General features: G+C 39.7%; 1 protein-coding gene across 1 annotated transcript; it reads right to left on the bottom strand.

Annotated features, from left to right (window-relative positions):
• Positions 1-1982: 1982 nt before the first annotated feature.
• Positions 1983-17878, bottom strand: hddc2 (HD domain containing 2). Its single transcript, XM_043683958.2, has 6 exons — positions 17694-17878; positions 13430-13551; positions 12902-13004; positions 8675-8743; positions 3896-4034; positions 1983-3219 (listed from the first exon to the last, which is right to left on the bottom strand). The coding sequence occupies exons 1-6, from the start codon at positions 17763-17765 to the stop codon at positions 3074-3076; spliced, it is 651 nt and encodes a 216-aa protein (XP_043539893.2). The 5' UTR covers positions 17766-17878; the 3' UTR covers positions 1983-3073.
• Positions 17879-21393: the final 3515 nt, after the last annotated feature.

Here is a 21393-nt window from a genome sequence, read left to right as displayed (position 1 = left end):
AGAATTAACTATTTACTGTATGTTATAGATACTAATCAATGTTTTGTTAAAATACTGAAGCACTTCAAAGATAATATTCAGACAATACAGTATTTTTAATGTAACCATGGCTCCATGCTATGACATGGAAGCAGACTCTTTGGTCCAACGAATCCATGCTGACCATGTTCCCAAAGTGAACTAGTCCCACCCACTTGCGCTTGGCCCATATCCACCAAACCTTTCCTATTCATGAACTTATCCAAATGTCTTTTAAACATTGTAACTGTACCTGCATCTACCACTTTCTCTGGTGGGTCGTTCCACATGCAACCCACTGTGTTTTTTTAAAATTGCCCCCCCCCAACATCTTTTTTAAATCTTTGTCCTCACCTTAAAAATATGCCTAGTTTTAAACTCCCCCATCCAGGGAAAAGATGCATGTGTATTTGTGTTTTATGGGAACATGCAGGATGGACATTAATTTGTGCAAATGTACAGAATAATTGTACAGCACTTGCTCCGTGGTCCAGTTTCTTAGACTGTCAGAGGCTGAGGGGTGACCTTATAGAGGTTTATAAAATCATGAGGGGCATGGATAGGGTGATTAACCAAGGACTTCCCCCCAGAATGAAAAAGTCCAGTATTTGAAGGCATAGTTTTAATGTTAAAGGGGAAAGATTTAAAAGGGATCTAAAGAGCAACATTTTTCAGGCAGCGGATGGTACATATATGGAATGAGCGGCAAGAAGAAGTGGTGGAGGCTGGTACAATTAAAACATTTAAAAGGCATCTGGATGGGTATGTGAATAGGTAGAATTTACAGGGATATGGGCCAAATGCTGGCAGATGGGATTAGATTAATTTAGGATATCTGGTCAGCATGGACGATTTGGACTGAAGAGTCTTGTTTTTAGGCTGTGCAGCTCTATGACTTTAAGTCAAGAGATAATTGCCTAAATCCATACCCGATTGATAGCTATGCTGAAGAATTTGGATATATTATTTATTGATATTATAGTGCATATGAAAATGGCATGTGCTGACATTTCTCTCACTGTCACTACAGTATTCCAAAATACATTAGACATTACTAAAGTGGATTCCTTTCCCCAGTGTATTATAGCACATTTAGAAATTTTTAATTTATACTTTTATACATGTATAAAAGGTTGGTTAATGCTTTTAGTACAGAAGAAACTGAAATGTTAATCCTTAATTCCTTCAACTGTTGGAACCAAACTTGGTCTGAATCACAGGGTTCTGGGTTCATGTCTGAAAGACTGGCACTTCAGTGCAGTACTGAAGGTGCACTTCACTGTCAGAAGTGTTGTCTTTCAGATAAAATGTTTAATAAAGGCCCTATCTTCTGCTTGGATGAACATAAAAGATCCTATGGTGCTATTTTGAAGAGGAGTAGGGAAAATATCTCGGCAAATATTTATCCTTCAGTTAATATCTCTTAGAAGGAAATTGTCTGATCATTATCATGCTGGAGTTGTGAAAGTTTGCTGAGTGCATATTAGCTATGTTTCTTCCAGTGATTATGTTTCAAGTAAATAGTACTTCATTGATAGTAATACACCTTAAGATGTCCAGTCGATATGAAAGGTGCTTAAAAACATTTTTTTTCCATTATGGGAAGAGGAAATGAAGTTAATCCTTTCAGTATTGTGTGGCAGATGATTTAGTGTTCAACCTCTTCAAAAATTGGGACACTTTCTCCTTACTTATTTGCTTTTATGAAAGTTGTCACCAGATTAATTTTCAGTCTTGACTTAACTGTCTATTTGCAGTCCAGAACAATGGCCGTAGTTCCTTTCTTTTCCAAGGGGAAGTTGGTAAAAGGTAAAGTCCTTAAGATTGTTCCACTGATGACCCAGGCCCTGACTTTACTTGTATCTCATTCTTAATTACAGCAATAAGGTATAAGCTGAGCCTGCTTCAGACTTACATTTAATAAATACTGCAATATCATTTAAAAAAAAAAGCAACACAGAGGCTGAAATCCACTTGGCTTTATTGGAGCAGTTTATAATGCCATTTAAGTTTGATTTTATGGTTACACCACAGAAAATTTTCATTGTTACCTTAACAGAGTTTCTTAAAGAAATTGGTATGCATTCATTCCTCTGCCAGCATGAAATCTTGCAGACTAATTGGAGCATTGAAATGTAGTTTTATAGGGTAAAGGATTAAAGCATGGGTGGTATCTTGCAATCCTCTAAGACCCAAAACTACCTCTTTCTCCTATTAGTCCTTCCTCCAGATGATAGGCAGGAAATACTGCACAAAACAGTTACCAGTTCCTAAAAAAAAATGCATAAAAGTAGAAATTGTTCTGAAAGGAACAATTCTACATGGTGGAACTAGTATTTTTGTATCGTAGACCTTTAAACAATGAATGCAAATTTTTGTAGCTTTGTCAGGATTCAAATTAGAGTTTACTTTTAAGTTGTTGCACATTTAATAGCATTTTTTGTTCTCCTAGAACCACTGATTAATTAAAACATCTGCTCTACTGCACTATTGGAGAATTTTTAAAATGGCAACTTAAAGCCATTGTTTCCTCATTTTTTTTTTAATAGGTTTATTCATGGGTACCAGGTACTTCTAATGACACTAAACAAGCCAAGTGCTGTGTTCATTATTAGATCCTGTTTCCAATTTTCAAGTTCAAATGATTGGACCCTGCTCCAAACATGTTGTTAAATATCTTTTGTAGTGAATCCTGCAGCCCAAGTAATTGAAAATCCCAAGAAAAAGAGACCCAGCTGTTTGCTCAGAACCACCTTATTTAAAAATTTGAACACAATGCTCCCATTAATAACTTTACATCCATTTCATCCAAATATTTAAAACAGCCCTGATAAAAATAAATAGGCTGAATGTTATCTTAGGAAAATAAAAAGCACTGAAATTTAAAATACTCAATGTCTAAGGAAATACATACATTCTTCATACACTAGAAAGTCACAATGCATTAGTCACTAAGTATTTAGTTTTGTTCAGTTATGGATTTACTGGTTCAAAATAAATATTGATGCAATTTTAGAAAAAAAAAACATTTATTCGTATAATCCACAATGCTGTCCTAGAGTTTTGTGCTTTGAGGCAATATGCTTGGCCCATTCTCCCCAAAAAACTGTGCATCTGAGGTGCTGGCCTTCATTTGCCTGGAATTTCTTTCTGCATTTAATGTTGCTACCAGTTGAAGAATTTCGGGGTGATGAAATTTTTCTGTAAGATACAAATTCATATAAATGCAAGATAGAAAAACTATATAATTGTTCTCTGGAGTATGACAGACTTTGATGCAGTAATCCTATTTATTGAGCAGAATACTGCCTAATTTATATATACGAGTTGTATAGTGGAATTATTTCTGTATAGACTAATATTGCAAAATTCAGACTCAAGCCTGAATACGTGCCATTCCAAGCAAGTAATGGGAATTTCAAAGGGAGGCTACTCAGCTCCAACATGTCTGCCAGCTCATTAAATGAGCAACATCAGATGCCAATCTCTTGCAAATTTCTTTTATCCAATGCTGTCTTGAATGCCTCAGATTAAATCTTCCTTCAGTCCAGTTTTGAAGTAAAATGTACTACATTGGATACAAGTTCAGGTATACTGTTCAAAATACGTTAGAATAGATTGAAGGTTGAGTTGCCTCAAGTGTGTACAACCATCTCTTAGACATTCTATGACCAGATGGTGTCTAGGAGTGTACTTCACACTGAAGTACTCACTTGCCTGTGTCTCTAATACACTAAATAAGATGCCCATTTCCATGCTGTGGACAAAGAAATGGTATAAAGAAACACTTTGTTTGTAACATAAGTACACGAGTAATTATTAGAAGCTGCATCATTAACTCATGTATAAGCAATCCCAAGACAAAAATAATATTAACCTTTTGTTGAATCATAAAACTCCTGCAATCGACCCGGCTTTTTTTCCAGCTCTTCGTATTCAAAAGCTTGCATAATCATTTCAAACTGGTCCAGTTCTTTCACATATTTGGCTTCAATACTAGACTGGTTCTCATATTCCTGTAGAAAGGTATATTCAATTAGGACTATTTGCCACTACATGTTGAATATACTTCAAAGTTAAGAAAGAGTGGATTAACTGTAGTATAAGGTGTCACAAGTGTTAACAGTCCTTTTATTTCAAACATGAGCAGAAAATGTGGAATACAACTTCTGTGTAAATCCACAAGTACTGACTGCTGTTCATTCAAGTCTCTAAAACTTGCTAAATTACTAAGACATTTTAACATTTAATCTCTATTTTCACCTAAACTTTATTTTCCATACCAAGTCTTGATTCAAAAGCCCCACTCCAGAGATTTCAGCACAATCTAGACTGATGCTTCAGTACTGAGCTAAATTAAGCGCTTCCTATCAGAAATGCAGTCTTTATACTGAAATTGTGCCTGCCCCCTCAAATGGATGTAAAGCATTTGAGTTTTTCCAATGTACAGATCAAACTTTACACTGTAAATAAGTTAGATTTGGTCATTTTTCTCAATACAATGTTAAACCTTCCTATGCACATTGCAGTAGTTTCCTACATTAGAGCAAGATCTGTACAACAAAACAATGAAATGCTTCAAGATGTTTGAGAATATGAAAAGTGCTGGTTATATATAGGCATTTTTTTTCTCACCACATACAATGGACACATTTAGGAAAGAAAATGCAACATTCATTCCTTTTGTGGGAAGCACTGAATGTTAGCAGACTGGTCTCACATTCACATTTATTTTTTGAGTAGTGCAGAATTTTATTGAGTACCTGCTCTCGCCTGAAGGCTCCAAATAAACGCAATGCCCCATTACATTCACTTCGACAACAACTCTCCTTACAGGTCATTTTCAATCTCAGCCTCACTGTCTCATAAATAAACAGTATAAAAGTAGTTAGGGAGATTCTTTAATATAGAGGGATCAATAAACAATTTTAAAGTAAGGAACATACAAAGCCAATTGCTGGAAAATAGGATTAAAGTAGGTGGATGCTTGATGATCTGCGTAGAAATAGCCTTAAGGACCTCTTTCCATGATGTACAACAGACTCTAAGAGCTCTGCTCTCTTATGCTTTACATCTAGTGACTCCTTACCTAGAGTGTGACATCTGCAGGAACTAATGCAACAACTTGCTAAATCTCCTCTGTCAGCACCATTCAAACTAATTACCTTTACCACCTAGAAAGACAAGGCAACAGACACATGGGAATATCATCACCTGCAACTTTCCCTCTAAGCCAAACAGCATCCTAACTTACATCATCATTACTGGGTAAGAATTGTGGAACTCTCTTCCTAACAGTGATATGGGTATGCTAAAAGCACAAGAGATGCAATGGTTCAAGAGCAAGACTTAACACAACAACTTTCGCAATTTAAGGGATAGATAATAAATGCTGCCTTGGCAACAACCGAATAATGAATAATAATAAACTTACTGAGCACCTCTGGCCTCTGCAAATGACTTTTTTCTAGAAAATTGATCAGTGTCTCTGAACCCTCTCATTCTTGTTCCTACATTTATCTTCAAGGCCGTGACTCCAAATTGTTAATGTAGAACTTGCCAATATTGGTCTAATTTGGCATGTACATATCTATGTCTGTAGTATCCCAACTCAGTCTGAAACCACCTACAAAATCATCTTGAAGTCCACTGTAGCTTCTTTTCTCTTCAACTAACTACTCAAATTCTTTATTGGCCTTCCATCTCCACCTCCAAGTCTAAGAGATTGCGGGATTTATCATATCTAAAATCAAAAGAATGTGCAGATACCTCCGCATGTGTCTGTATTCTGAGTTCAAGTTCCTTAATAATGCATTCCTAGACTTTCAGCACTTTGTAGTTTCTCCTGCATCTCCCATTTCAATGTTCTCTCACCTCCAAGACCAATGACCTGTTCCATATGTCCTTTCATCCTTTCTCCCAGTCCCTATGTCTGGTGGTATTCTTGATAGTTCAATTTCCTCAAAATATCATGATCAAAATAAAATGACTAACAGAACAATCATACAGCACGGAAATAGACCCTTCAGTCCAACTAGTCATGCAACCAGGTTTCCCAAACCAACCTAGTATCACTTGCCAGTGTTTGGCCCATATCCCTCTAAGTCTTTCCTATTCATGTACCTGTCCAAATGGCTTTTAAATGTTGTAATTGTACTCATCTCTACCATTTCCTCTGGCATTTCGTTCTGTGAAAAAGTTGCCACTTAGGTTCCTTTTAAATCTTTCCCCTTTTACCTTAAAATATGCCGTCTGGTATTGAACTTCCCTGCACTAGGGTACAGATCTTTGCTATTCACCTTATCTATGTCCCTTGTGATTTTATATACCTCTATAAAGGTTACCAGTCAACCTCAACATCCCAGCCTATCCAGCCTCTCCTTATAACTCTCACCCTCCAGTCCCAGTAATATCCTTGTAAATCTTTTCTGTACCTTTTCCAATTTAATAAAATCATTCCTATAGCAGGGTGACCAGAACTGTATGCAGTACTCCAAAAGTGGTCTCATTAATATATAGCCACAACATCATGTCCTAATCCCAATACTCAATGCACTGACCAATGAAAGCAATCATTTCTGATATTCCTTTCTACCTGTGACCTTCAGCTTTCAACAGGACCTTACCATTAAGCATATAGCTCTAGCCCTGATTTGCCTTAGCAAAATGCAATGCAGTGCTTTTATCTGAATTAAACTCCATCTACCACCCCTCTGCCCATTGGCCCAGCTGATCAAGATCCTGTACTCTTCACTGTCCACTACACCACCAATTTTCCACAAATTTTCTCATCATGCTTCCTACGTTCTCACCTAAATCATTTATATAGATGGCAAACAATAGTGGACTCAGCACTCATCCCTGCAGAATGCCGCTGGTCACAGGCCTCCAGGCCGAAAAACAACCCTCCACCACCTCCTTCTGTTTCCTATCGTCAAACCAATTTTGTTTCAAGTTGGGAAGTTCTCCATGGATGCCACTGGATCTACCCTTATTAAGCAGTCGGAATCCTGTTGAAGGCCTTACTAAAGTCTATGTAGACAACATCTACCACTCTGCCCCCATCCATCCCCTTGGTTACATACTCAAAAAACTCAAGTTCGTGAGACACGATTTCCCACACACAAAGCCACGCCGACTATCCTTAATCAATCTCTGCCTCTCCAAATGTATGTAAATCCTGTCTCTCAGAATCCCCTCCAACAACTTACCCACCACTGATGTCAGACTCAGTGGTCTATAGTTCTCAGGTTTCTCCTTAGTCTTTCTTAAATAAAAGCACAACATCAGCCAACTTGCAGTCCTTCAACACCTCACATGTGACTGTAGATGACACAAATATTTCTACTCGGGGTTCTGCAATTTTTTCTGGCTTCCCACAATGTCGTCTATTATACTTGATCAGGTCCCAGAGATTTAGCCCCCTTTCTGTTATTTAGGACCTCCAGCACCTCTTCTTCTGTTTTGTGGACTTGTTTTCAAGATGTCACTATTTATTTCCAAGTTCCCTAGCTTCCAGGTCTTTCTCCTACAGTAAATACTGATACAAAATATTCATTTAGCACCTCACCCATCTCCTGTGGTTCCATATGCAGACATCCTCATTGATCTTTAAAGGGGTAGTATTCTCTCCCTAGCTGCCTGTGGTGTAAAATTATGTCCCAATACATGTGTGAATCATAATGTAACACATGTATTGGGCCAAGCAGTGGAATGTGGTGAAACGGTTAAAAATTATGTCCCAATACATGTGTGAATCTAACCGGAATGGAGGTGTTGCTTAGTCCCGTGTGAATCTTATTACACACCTCCCCGTGTGAATCTTCTTATCTGTATGTAACCAGAATGGAATGTGTTTTATAGCCTTGCTCTGCTGTTCACATGAATGTTTATATCTGGAAAAGAGTATATCAGCTGGAAAAGTCTCCAGTTCGGTGAGTCTGCTCCGGGGTTACGTTTAACCGCTGAGCGTGGGTTGTTGGCAACCGCTCTACGAGAACTGACGGCTCCCAGTTCCGGTAACATGTAGAGTGAGTATAAGCCAGACCCGTTGTAAGTATGAGACCTGGTTGTGGCGACGCTGCGGGGAATAAAATGCTCATATTCTAGCAGACTCGCCTCTTGGTCGTTTGTTCTGTGTCAGACTACTCTCCTACGAACCTGACCTTGAGAATTTTTTAAAACACTGCCCTATTGCCTTTTATGTACTTATAGAATCTATTTGGATTCTCCTTATCCTTATCTGTCAAAGCTCTCTCATATCCTCTTTCTGCCCTTCTGATTTCATTCTCAAGTATGTCCCTACCCCTCAACACACCTCCCATCCCAATTTTATAAAAGGAAGTCTTGCACAATCAGTTCTCTACATCTGTGGCATATTTCTGATGTCCTTTCCACCTTACGTTCTTCAAGCACCATTATAGCCTATCAGCAATATGCATAGGTTGCTTGTAATTTCCCTCAGAATCAAAAAATTAGAATACAAATCAGAGCACATTATGGATTATACAATATTTATCTAATCCATCTAACAAAGAAACTTAGTAAGCATCGGTGCAACATTTAGTAAAAACAGTCTATTGAAAAAATCTGTGTGACCAAAGGAGGCCATTTAGTCCATTTTATACATCTAAAAATGGTTTAATTCATAACTCACCTCCCAAAGCCCCAGGACCTCTTTACCCACTTCATCACTTAACAGACCAGTTAAATGTTTCATAGCTTCCTGCAGGATAGGACAGCATACGTGATTCAAAATCCATTTGTCAAAATAAAAGTACCTGCATTTATACACAATGTTTTTCAAAAGACAATTTTATCACCTGATAAGTTTGTGGGGTTTTGGGCCTTTTCGTCTAGCAATATTTGAACTTTTTTTGTCCTTTCGTGTCTCCAGCTCCGCATTGATGTTATCATAATGCCATCTAAGAATTTTCTCAAAGGATTTTTAAAATCAATCAACTTAGAGCAAAGTTTCTTTGCTCTCTTCCTTTCTATTTTCCAGGCTTTACTAAAATGCCTGTTTGGCAGCCCATGAATGGAGTCTGGTGTAACAAAAGTAAAATTTCACAGATATTGAATTCTGAAATAAAAAGTAGATAATACTGTAAATACTCAGCGTGTCAGCAGCATGTGTAGAGAGAGAAACAGTAGGCATTCATCAGAACTGAGAAAACTGAGCTCTGTAATAGCATTTAAGCAAGTGAAAGAGGGAGGGGAAGACAAATAGACAAAAGTGAAGGTATGTAATAGGGTGAATTACATTTAGGCCAGATTACATTTGAAAATTTTCCTGCTACAAAAGCCAATAGTGTGGTAATGAGACAAGTAAAGAAATAAAAGATATTAGGTTAGATTCCCTACAGTGTGGAAACAGGCCCTTTGGCCCAACAAGTCCACACCAACCCTCCGAAGAGCAAGCCACCCAGACCCATTCTCCTACATTTACCTTTGACTAATGCACGTAACACTACGGGCAATTTAGCATGGCCAATTCACCTTACCTGCACATCTTTGGACTGTGGGAGGAAACCGGAGCACCCGGAGGAAACCCACGCAGGCACGGGGAGAGACTGAGCAAACTCCATATAGACAGTTTCCTGAGCCTGGAATCAAACCCGGGTCCCTGGTGCTGTGAGGCAGCAGTGCTAACCACTAAGCTACCGTGCCACCCCAATGTGTCTCAATGTAAATGGCAAAATAGCAGCTATGGTGAATGCAAAGTTAAGGAATTAAGAAAGAAGAGTAAAAAATGAACTAACAAAACACTTATAAAACAAAAATGTGTACCAGGATTATAATCCAAAATTATGAAGGTAAGGTGCTGGGATTCATTTGAACTGTAGCATATCACAGTTAGATCAGAGTGGAAGCAATGTGGAGAATGAAAGTGTCAAGCAACATGAAGTTCAGGGTCATGTCTGGGAACCGAAGTGAGATGTTCAGCAAAGCAACCACCTTGTCTGTATTTGATGCTCCCCATGTGAGCACTGATTATAGTATACTAAATCCAAAGAACTGCACGTAGCTCTCAGTTGGAAGGAGTATTGAGGGATTTGGATGTTGAAAAGGGAGGAACTAGAGAGACTGGTTTTACATCTCCTACAGTTGCATGGAAAGGTAAAAGTACCAACAACCAACTTGGTAACAAAAGGGCAGAAGGTGAAGAAATTGGAAAAAGAAAGTTACTTCTTTTCACTCACTGGAAGTAACACGTTAGTGCCAGCTCAAAGCAGGGAAGCTTCCATCACTTACTGAAAGCAACATACTACAGATCTTAGAAATCTGAACCAAATACAGAATGTTCCAGAAAGCTAGCAGGTCTGACAGCATCTGACGAGAAAAAAACCAGAGTTATCATTATTCAATTCTAAACAAGAGTCATACTGGACTCAACATTTCTCCATGCTGCCAGGTCTGAGTTTCTCCAACGTTCTGTGTTTGTTTCCATCATTTACAATTATACATGGGTCTGAAAGGTCTGAAATGGTTGAACCTGAGATGTGCAATACAATGATGTTATATGGACTTGTGGGGAAACAGCTTTGGACCTTGAAGGAAGGAGACCTAACAAAGTCTCTTTAACAACATCCAGCATATATGAACATACAAGTTAGGAATGGGAGTAAGCCAACTGGACCCTTGAACCCACTCTGCCTTTCAAACAAAATTTAGTCGATCTGGTGGTAATGTCAACTTCACATTCCAAGCAATTTCCCGCAACTATTCACCTCTTAATAAACAAAAATCCATTTACTTTTGTCTTAAAAATATTCAAAGATACTGCTTCCGCAGCTTTTTGATGATGTGGGTTCCAAGTACCCACCATCCTCAGAGAAAAGAAATTCACTTTTCTGGTTTAAATGGGTCAGCCCTTATTTTTAAAACAGTGACCTATTGTTATAGATTCTCTCACAAGCAGAAAAGTCTTTCCCACATTCACAGGATATTGTACAGTTCAGGATCTTATATCTTCATATCAATAAGTTGTTTAAGTCTTACAACCGGTATAAGTTGTTAACATGAAATAAATCACATCTTGTGAACAACAAGATATTCCTCTAATTAGTCATGAAGTGCTGGATGTAGGTTTGCTCGCTGAGCTGGAAGGTTCATTTTCAGATATTTTGTCACCATAGTGGGTAACATCTTCAGAGAGCCTCTTGATGAAGGACTGGTGGTATGGCCTGCTTTCTATTTATGTGTTTGGGTTTTCTTGGGTTGGTGATATCATTTCGTGTGGCGACGCCATTTCCTGTTCATTTTCTCAGGGGTGGTAAATGGGATCCAAGTCAATGTGTTTGTTGGTAGAGTTCCAGTTGGAATGACATGCACCTAGAAGCATGGCATTCCAATCGGAACTCTACTAACACACACATTGACTTGGATTCCATTTACCACCCCCTGAGAAAAAAAACAGGAAATGACCCAAGGAAACCCAAACACACACATCGAATGCGGGCCAAACCCCCAGTACTTCATCCGGAGGCTCACTGATGATGTTACCTAGTATGGCGACAAAATGTCTGAAAACAAACCTTCCTGCTCAGCGAGCAAACCTACAGCCAGAACCTCAGCCTGAGCTACAAATCTTCTCAAAATTCGCTAGTCATGAAGTGGTTTTCCTCTTTCACACAAGATTGAGCAGGTCTTGCAGATTCATACACTGCAAGTGGATGGTGGCAGCCATCTTCATGGTGAGAAGATCATAGAGCACAGTGACCTGGTGTGCCTCTATAACACAGAGGTACAGTGTGCTGTGGAAAGCTTGCTGTAATTCCAGTCCTCGCTTCATTACCAATGAAAAAGTTTGCACATTCTCCTCACGTCTGTGTGGGTTTCCTCCGGGTGCTCCGGTTTCCTCCCACAATCCAAAAGATGCTGGGTCAGGTGAAATGGCCATGCTAAATTGCCCGTAATATTAGGTGTGTTAGTCAGGGGTAAATGTAGGGTAGGTGAATGGGTCTGGGTGGGTTACTCTTCAGAGGGTCGGTATGGACTTGTTGGGCTGAAGGACCTGTTTCCATCCTTTAGGGAATCTAATCTAATCTAATCTATTATAGGAAACCAGTTTAAAATTGTTTTGAAAGCAAAACTTGGTCTGCTGTTTTCTAAAGTGCAACACTTTGTTTTTAGGTTCATTGCTCAAAACTAACTACACTGTTGTGGTTCTGTTCACCGAGCTGGAAATCTTTGTTGCAAACGTTTCGTCCACTGTCTAGGTGATATCCTCAGTGCTTGGGAGCCTCCTGTGAAGCGCTTCACCACAGAAGCGCTTCACAGGAGGCTCCCAAGCACTGAGGATGTCACCTAGACAGGGGACGAAACGTTACCAACAAAAATTTCCAGCTCGGCAAACAGAACCACAACAACGAGCACCCGAGCTACAAATCTTCACCCAAACTTTGAACTAACTACACTGGCTCTGGATAGGATACAACACACATTCAACAGCATGATATCTGGGTTTAAAAGAAGTTAGCATAATGAGATACATAAGCTTGGTTTGGGTTCATTTTTCATGGTAGGAGTATTGGAATCTAAATTATTTTGATGGGATTGAAATAGAAACAATATCTCCTTATAAATAATAATGCATAATCTTTAAATTAGGCCTTTCAGGAGTAAAATCAGGAAATGCCTTTACACACAAACAGTAATGAAATCTGGAGCTCATATCCCTCCTTTCAAAGGGAGTAAAAACAGCAATAACAATATTGAAATCAGTTCAAGTTGTGTTTTGAAAATTGTCTGGCAATTGTAGCTACCACTGATAGTGACTTCTGTAATGTCAATACTCAGTCCAAGAACTGTAAGAAATTGCATTGTTATCCTTAGAAATTCACAAAGACATTCAACAGAGGAGATCACTCTTGGAACTTACTTCTTCTCTCCTATGCTTTTCCTCTTTACTGATGTTGTCTGCTGGTGCTATGTCACCTACAATGCATTCTGCCATATCATGAACCAAGGCTAATTTTATGCATCTATAAATGAAAAGCACATTATTCTAATTAGAAGGGAAGAGGGTAGGGCAAGGAGAGGTTTTCCATTTAAATAAGACATCAAGCAGGTTTCTTTGCTGTCTTGAGCAAGCTGCCGAGATTCCCAAATTCCTCTGTATGGTCCACAATACAAATTAAACTTTATAAAATTATAACTATTGAATTATAGATTACACTTTGTGAAAAGGTGAAAAATATGATTGTCCTAAGCTCAATCCATAATTTAAATCTCTGAAAAACCAATTTAGTTGTGATTTATGCAGGAGTCATTTTAAGTGTTGCTGATTTGACAAAAACAGAAAACTACAGCATATTATGAAAAACTTAAATGTAAAACTATATACAGGTCTAATTTAGTTCTCTTTACAGAAATGATATACTGAAGTAAAGTTTCTGATATACTGAACCTGTCTTTGTTGAGTTTTTGATCTTCAGTTAAGAGTGCCATAATTGCCATCCTGTACATGTGATCTGACACACTTTCTGGCTTTTCTACATTTCTGTAGACCCAACCTGTTCGAGGTACTCTCTAAAGAAACAAGGATATGGTCAATTATACACCAAGACTCTCAATGTATTTACAATAACATCATATTTATTCACATTCACCATACCTCTGGAAATTACTCAAACTGTTTAAAATACTGGAGATTGCTTGCACTCAACACCTTAAACCTCAACATAAGTAGCACCAGTGGAGCCCAAACTAATCAAATTTATCTGAGCTGGAAGGTTCGTTTTCAGTCATTTTGTCATCATACTAGGTAAAATAATCAGTGAGCATGGTCTGCTTTCTATTTTTGAGTTTAGGTTTCCTTGGGTTGGTGATGTCAATTCCTGTGGTGACACCATTTCCAGTGGTGATGCCATTTCCTGTTCTTTTTCTCAGAGGGTGGTAAATGGGATAAAGTCAATGTGTTTGTTGATAGAGGTCCGGTTGGAATGCCGTGCTTTGAGAAATTCTCATGCGTGTCTCTGTTTGGCTTGTCCTAGGATGGATGTGTTGTCCCAGTCGAAGTGGTGTCCTTCCTCATATGTATGTAAAGGATACTAGTGAGAGTGGGTCATGTGTTTTTGTGGCTAGTTGATGTTCATGTACCCTGGTGGCTAATTTTCTGCCCGTTTGTCCAATGTAGTGTTTGTTACAGTTCTTGCAAGGTATTTTGTAAATGACATTAGTTTTGCTTGTTGTCTGTTTAGGATCTTTCAAGTTCATTAGCTGCTATTTTAGTGTGTTGGTGGGTTTGTAGGCTAGCATGATGGCAAGAAGATCTCATTTACCACCCCCTGAGAAAAAGAACATGAAATGACATTACCAACCCAAGGAAACCTAATCACATAAATAGAAAGTGGGCCATGCCACCAGTGCTTCATCTGGAGGCTCACTGATGATGTTGCCTAGTATGGTGACGAAACATCTGAAAATGAACCTTCCAGCTCAGCAAGCAAACCTACATCCAGAACCTCAACCTGAGCTACAAATCTTATCAAAACTCGCTAATCAAATTTATTTCCTATAGCTACCTGATTTTTAAACATACGGAACATTAAATTTATACAAAAAAAACATAGATAATTTTAAATATTATGGGGATGAATTTCCCCAGGGGATTTCCCAGTAAACCACTGTAACTTCAGATGAGCTGTGGAACTCCAGGCAACACTTTGTATATTAATCTTTTTTTAAACAAATTATACATTGAAGAACTTCATTTATCTTCCTGGTTCTTCAGTTAAGAGTGCCATAACAATCATTCTGTACATATGGATACATCCATAAAATGTTTATACTTAATCACAAACAGAAATTGCAATTACATGTCTAAACCTGCTGGTTACAATAACAAACAACTTAGATTAAACTAGAAGCAAAATCTTTACACCACCGTTATCTCTAATGCTGTGCTTTAAATCCAGCTGGAAGTTTAAGATAAAAACATAACCTCTATCTGAAAAAAGTGTTTCCTATCCCACTGATTTAAAACAAAATATTCAATTCTAACCAGCACCTAAATGACAGTATACAAACATGCAAATGTAGAGGTTTACCTGATACATGTGATGATCATGGAATAATTTTACTGTAGGAGAGGCCTTTTGGCCACCTTCATCCAGACCCCTCATGATTTTGAAAACTTCTACCAAATCTCCCCTTAGCCTTCTCTCCAATTAAACGATTTCAACTTCTCCAATTTATCCTCATAACTGAAGTTATTGAACCATTCCAGTAAACCTCTTCTACACTCTTTCCAATGCATTCACATCCTTCCTCTTGTGTGGCATCCAGAATTGTACATAATACTCCAGCTGAGAGCTAACTAGTGTTTTATATGAAGTCAGCAGAACTTCCCTGTTCTTGCGCTCTATGCTGCTAGTAATAAAGCCTAGAATACTGCACGTTTTTAATAGCTCTCTCTCCCTGTCATACATTTAGTGTCTCATGCACATATACACCTTAGTGCACATATTACAGAAGTATTCTTTGATTTATGCAGTGTCTCCAGATTCTTTGTACCAAAGTGCATCATCTCACAATTGTTCAATGGAACTTCATCTGCCACCTATCTGGGTGATGCCAGTTCCCCTTTATTGTACACAGATACAGATCCCAAACTAATATTGGTTGTATAATAATTACACCATTATTGAGATTATTCATTGGTCCCAGAATATTTCTAAATGGTGACATTACTTACACAGCATACTTTAGATCATTCAACAAATATATGTAAAAATACATTGTCAGAAGTCTGATATTCCAACATATCAAGTACAAATGATTTTGATAATCAACTTTTAAATGACAGAATTAAATTTTTAAATCTGCCTAAGCATGTCGATAAGTAGCAGTCTAATTGCTGGACGTCACAGCAGTATAAAGAAAATTAGTCTTTCACAATTAATTGTTTATTTGTATTAAAGAATGTTATAATATTTCCTTTCATTTAAAGTTTTCCAATTGGACAAGTGAAGAAAAATGAACATTTATATATTTGTTAAATTCTTTCATGTCTTTGGGATGTTCCAATTCATTTTACAGTTAATACATGTAAAGTGTAGTTGCTGCTAGAGATAAACGGTGCCAAATTGCAGAGAGAATCACCACTGAACAACAGCAATAAAATCTGGGACTAGATCATTTGTTTTTATAAGTTTTAGTTAAGGAAGTTGGTGTTGAGGTGATGTTGGTTCAGGAGACACAGCAGAAGTTCATCTCTAGGAAAAAGAAGCATGGTACAAGGAGGATGAGGCAACCCTGGCTGACTAGGAAGTCAGGGATAGCATAAAAGCAAAATATAAAGCATACAATATGGCAAAGGGCAGTGGGAAATCAGAGGATTAGGAAGCTTACAAAAACCAACAAAAAATGGAATGAGGGAAAGGGTAAGCTAACCAGTAATATTAAGGAAGACTGTAAGAATTTCTTTAGATATATAAGGGGCAAAAGGGAGGCAAAGTGGACTGTGGACTGTTAGAAAGTGGCACTGGAAAGATATCAGTGGGGAATAAGGAAACGACTGAAGAACTGAATAATTACTTCGTGTCAGTCTTCAAAGTAGAAGATACAAGTAATTTCCTAAAAATTCAGGACAGTCAGGGCGCACAGCTGACTATGGTGGCCATCACAAAGGAGCAAGTACTAGAAAAACTGAAAGATCTAAATTGGATAAATCACCTGGACCTGCTGGACTATACCCCAGAGTTGTAAAGGAGATCGCTGAAGAGATAGTGGAGGCATTATTTTCAGGAATCACTAGAGGGTCACAGAGGACTGGAAAATCACTATTGTGACACCCCATTTAAAAAGGGGATTAAGACAAAAGATGGAAGATTACAGGTTGATTAGCCTAACCCTCAGTCTTGGGTAAGATTTTGGAGTCCATTATGAAGGATGAGATTTCTGAATACTTCGATATGCATTGTAAAATAGGGCAAAGTCAGCATGGTTTTATCAAGAGGAAGCATGGCTGATAAATCTGCTAGAATTCTTTGAAGAGGTAATGAGCAAGTTAGACCAAGGAGAGCCAATGGATGTTATCTACCTGGACTTCAAAGCGGCCTTGGTGGAGTCTGTGGTCCGTCTCCACCCATCTGCTCACTTCTCCCCCTCATTACCATAAATAACTCCTTTTCCTAGTTACTTCTCGTTTTGAACACGGTTCACTGGTTTCTCTCCAGATGCTGCAAGGCCACGCTGAATTTCTCCAACTACTTCCATTTTAATTAAATTGGTGTCCTCACGTTACTTTATCAATCAACATATTATGAAATGGCATTTTGCCCTACCCAAACTGGCTACTGCGTTTCTCAATTACAAGAGTGACTGTAATTCTATACTCTGTTGAAGGTTTTGGGAGATCCTAGGGACCGTGGTACTATTAAGGAAGTCTTAACTTGGGAGTGAGGTCCGCGGGCAGTGTCATGACTGGGTGAGCCCGTGAGAACAATGAAGCGTGGAACGTGATGTGATCCAGGGGAAACAATGGAGACAATGGGTTCGAACCGGCAGAGAGCAAACGGCTCGTGTGAGAATGTGTGTGTATATGTATGTGCGCGCGCAGGGCTTGCAAATGCAACCGCCGGAGATGCAACAAAAAACCTACATGCAATAAGAAGGAAAAGACCTACACACATTGGGCACGACACTTTTGACTTTATGAGCGGGATTACCTTCAGCTGTCCCATGTAGTGAATGAACTGCAGCAAAGTCTTCACGTTGGTCGTTCCCGTCCTCGCGGCCATGGTTTGAGAGACGGAGGTGACGTCACCCTGCACACGCACTCATGCCGTTTCGGTTTGAACCGCAATGGAACGTAGATCCGTTAGAAATGCAGCCTGGGCTGTCGCCTGCACAGTCCCGGGGACAGCAATAGTCAGTAAGGAATAGCACAGAGATCCCCTGGGGCACTGTCAACAAACACAAATAACCGAAACAAAGCAAGCCAACTCCAGGTCGATACAGCTGAGTTCTCAGCCTCACATTTCATCACACTTGGTTTATAAAAGTTTTGCTGGTGCTTTTTGTGCCAGCGGGAGCTGTGTGCGGAGTTACGAGGAGCAGGGCTCCTCCAATAACTAACCGTAACTGACCAGAGTTACACCAGTAACTAACAATAATAAGCAGTACCGAAACAAATCTGAACGTTCACTCAGAGCCCATGTGTGAGATCTCTTGTCACTTGTATCGCACTGAAATAAAAATACTGTAGATACTGGAAATCTGAAAGAAGATTGCTGGAGAAACTTAGCGGGTCTGGCAATATCTTCTGAAGAAGTCATATCGAGCTGGAGTCATTACCTCTGTTTCTCTCATCACATATGCTGCCAGGCCTGCAGAACTTCTGCAGTATTCTTTGTGTTTGTAATTGGTATTAAGCTTGCCAAACAGGTGAATGCCCAAAATCCCCTGCACTGGAACAATTTAACAAGCAAGACTGGTGCAGTTGAGGACAGAAGTGAGTCAAACAGTCAGGGACAAGGTAGGACTGATAAATTAAACTGCATTTATTTCAATGCAAGGGGCCTAACAGGGAAGGCAGATGAACTCAGGGCATGGTTAGGAATATGGGACTGGGATATCATAGCAATCACAGAAACATGGCTCAGGGATGGACAGGACTGGGAGCTTCATGTTCCAGGATACAAACGCGACAGGAAGGACAGAAAGGGAGGCAAAAGAGGAGGGGGAGTGGCATTTTTGATAAGGGATAGCATTACAGCTGTGCTGAGGGAGGATATTCCTGGAAATACATCCAGGGAGGTTATTTGGGTGGAACTGAGAAATAAGAAAGGGATGATCACCTTATTGCGATTGTATTGTAGACCCTCTAATAGAGGGAAATTGAGAAACAAACTTGTAAGGAGATCTCAGCTATCTGCAAGAATAATAGGGTGGTTATGGTAGGGGATTTTAACTTTCCAAACATAGACTGGGACTGCATTGTGTTAAGGGTTTAGATGGAGAGGAATTTGTTACGTGTGTACAAAAACATTTTCTGATTCAGTATGTGGATGTACCTACCAGAGAAGGTGCAAAACTTGACCTACTCTTGGGAAATAAGGCAGGGCAGGTGGGGGAGCACTTTGGGGCCAGCGACCATAACTCTATTCGTTTTAAAATAGTGATGGAAAAGGATAGACCAGATCTAAAAGTTGAAGTTCTAAATTGGAGAAAGGCCAATTTTGACGGCATTAGGCAAGAACTTTCGAAAGCTGATTGGGTGCAGATGTTTGCACGTAAAGGGATGCCTGGAAAATGGGAAGCCTTCAGAAATGAGATAATGAAAATCCAGAAAAAGTATATTCCTGTCCGGGTGAAAGGAAAGGCCGGTAGGTATAGGGAATGCTGGATGACTAAAGAAATTGAGGGTTTGGTTAAGAAAAAGAAGGAAGCATATGTAAGGTATAGACAGGATAGATCGAGTGAATCCTTAGAAGAGTATAAAGGAAGTAGGAGTATAATTAAGAGGGATATCAGGAGGGCAAAAAGGGGACATGAGATAGCTTTGCCAAATAGAATTAAGGAGAACCCAAAGGGTCTTTACAAATACACAAAGGACAAAAGGGTTACAAGGGAGAGAATAGGGCCCCTCAAAGATCAGCAAGGTGGCCTTTGTGTGGAGCCGCAGAAAATGGGGCAAGATACTAAATGAGTATTTTGCATCAGTATTTACTGTGGAAAAGGACATAGAAGATATAGACTGTGGGGAAATAGATGGTGGCATCTTGCAAAATGTCCAGATTACAGAGGAGGAAGTACTGGATGCCTGAAACAGGTGACAGTGGATAAATCCCCAGGACCTGATCAGGTGTACCTGAGAACACTGTGGGAATCTAGGGAAGTGATTGTTGGGCCTCTTGCTGAGATATTTGTATCATCGATAGTCACAGGGGAGGTGCCAGAAGACTGGAGGTTCGCAACCGTGGTGCCACTGTTTAAGAAGGGCAGTAAGGACAAGGCAGGGAACTACAGACCGGTGAACATGCCCTCGGTGGTGGGTAAGTTGTTGGAGGGAATCCTGAGGGATAGGATGTACATGTATTTGGAAAGGCAAGGACTGATTAGGGATAGTCAACGGCTTTGTACGTGGGAAATCATGTCTCACAAACTTGATTGAGTTTTTTGAGGAAGTAACAGAGGATTGATGAGGGCAGAGCAGTAGATGTGATCTATATGGACTTCAGTAAGACGTTCGACAAGGTTCCCCATGGGAGACTGATTAGCAAGGTTAGATCTCATGAAATACAGGGAGAACTAGCCATTTGGATACAGAACTGGCTCAAAGGTAGAAGACAGAGGGTGATGGGGGAGGGTTGTTTTTCAGACTAGAGGTCTGTGACCAGTGGAGTGCCGCAAGGATTGGTGCTGGGTCCTCTACTTTTTGTCATTTACATAAATGATTTGGATGCGAGCATAAGAGGTACAGTTAGTAAGTTTGCAGATGACACCTAAATTGGAGGTGTAGTTGACAGCGAAGAGGGCTACCTCAGATTACAACGGGGTCTTGATCAGATGGGCCAATGGACTGAGAAGTGGCAGATGGAGTTTAATTCAGATAAATGCGAGGTGCTGCATTTTGGTAAATCAAATCTTAGCAGGACTCATACACTTAATGGTAAGGTCCTAGGGAGTGTTGCTGAACAAAGAGACCTTGGAGTGCAGGTTCATAGTTCCTTGAAAGTGGAGTCGCAGATGGATAGGACAGTGAAGAAGGCATTTGGTATGCTTTTCTTTATTGGTCAGAGTATTGAGTACAGGAGTTGGGAGGTCATGTTTTGGCTATACAAGACATTGGTTAGGCCACTGTTGGAATATTGCATGCAGTTCTGGTCTCCTTCCTATCGGAAAGATGTTGTGAAACTTGCAATGGTTCAGAAAAGATTTGCAAGGATGTTGCCAGGATTGGAGGATTTGAGCTATAGGGAGAGGCTGAACAGGCTGGGACTGTTTTCTCTGGAGCGTCGGAGGCTGAGGGGTGACCTTATAGAAGTTTACAAAATTATGAGGGGCATGGATAGGGTAAATCGGCAAAGTCTTTTTCCCTGGGGTGGGGGAGTCCAGAACTAGAAGGCATAGGTATAGGGTGAGAGGGGAAAGATATAAAAGAGACCTAAGGGGCAACGTTTTCATGCAGAGGGTGGTACGTGTATGGAATAAGCTGCCAGAGGAAGTGGTGACAGCTGGTACAATTGCAACATTTAAGAGGCATTTGGATGGGTATATGAATAGGAAGGGTTTGGTGGGATATGGGCCGGGTGCTGGCAGGTGGGACTAGATTGGGTTGGGATATCTGGTCGGCATGGACGGGTTGGACCAAAGGGTCTGTTTCCATGCTCTATGACCCATTACTGAACCCACACGGTGGGCAAG

This window comes from Chiloscyllium plagiosum, unplaced genomic scaffold, assembly GCF_037043375.1.
Source record: "Chiloscyllium plagiosum isolate Xiang-an unplaced genomic scaffold, Cpla_swu_hap1 HiC_scaffold_3, whole genome shotgun sequence".
Classification (NCBI taxonomy): Eukaryota; Metazoa; Chordata; class Chondrichthyes; order Orectolobiformes; family Hemiscylliidae; genus Chiloscyllium; species Chiloscyllium plagiosum.
The sequence above is the reverse complement of the archived record's forward strand: the minus strand, read 5'-3'. Positions and strand labels throughout refer to the sequence as shown.

Excerpts from the sequence above, each read along its gene's own strand:
- hddc2 (XM_043683958.2), bottom strand. The coding sequence starts at position 17,765 with ATGGCCGCGAGGACGGGAACGACCAACGTGAAGACTTTGCTGCAGTTC. Across the intron at positions 13,005-13,429 it reads CAAAAACTCAACAAAGACAG|ATGCATAAAATTAGCCTTGG; the intron begins GTTCAGTATATC and ends TTTCATTTATAG. Across the intron at positions 4,035-8,674 it reads AGGTCCTGGGGCTTTGGGAG|GAATATGAGAACCAGTCTAG; the intron begins GTGAGTTATGAA and ends ACCTTTCTACAG.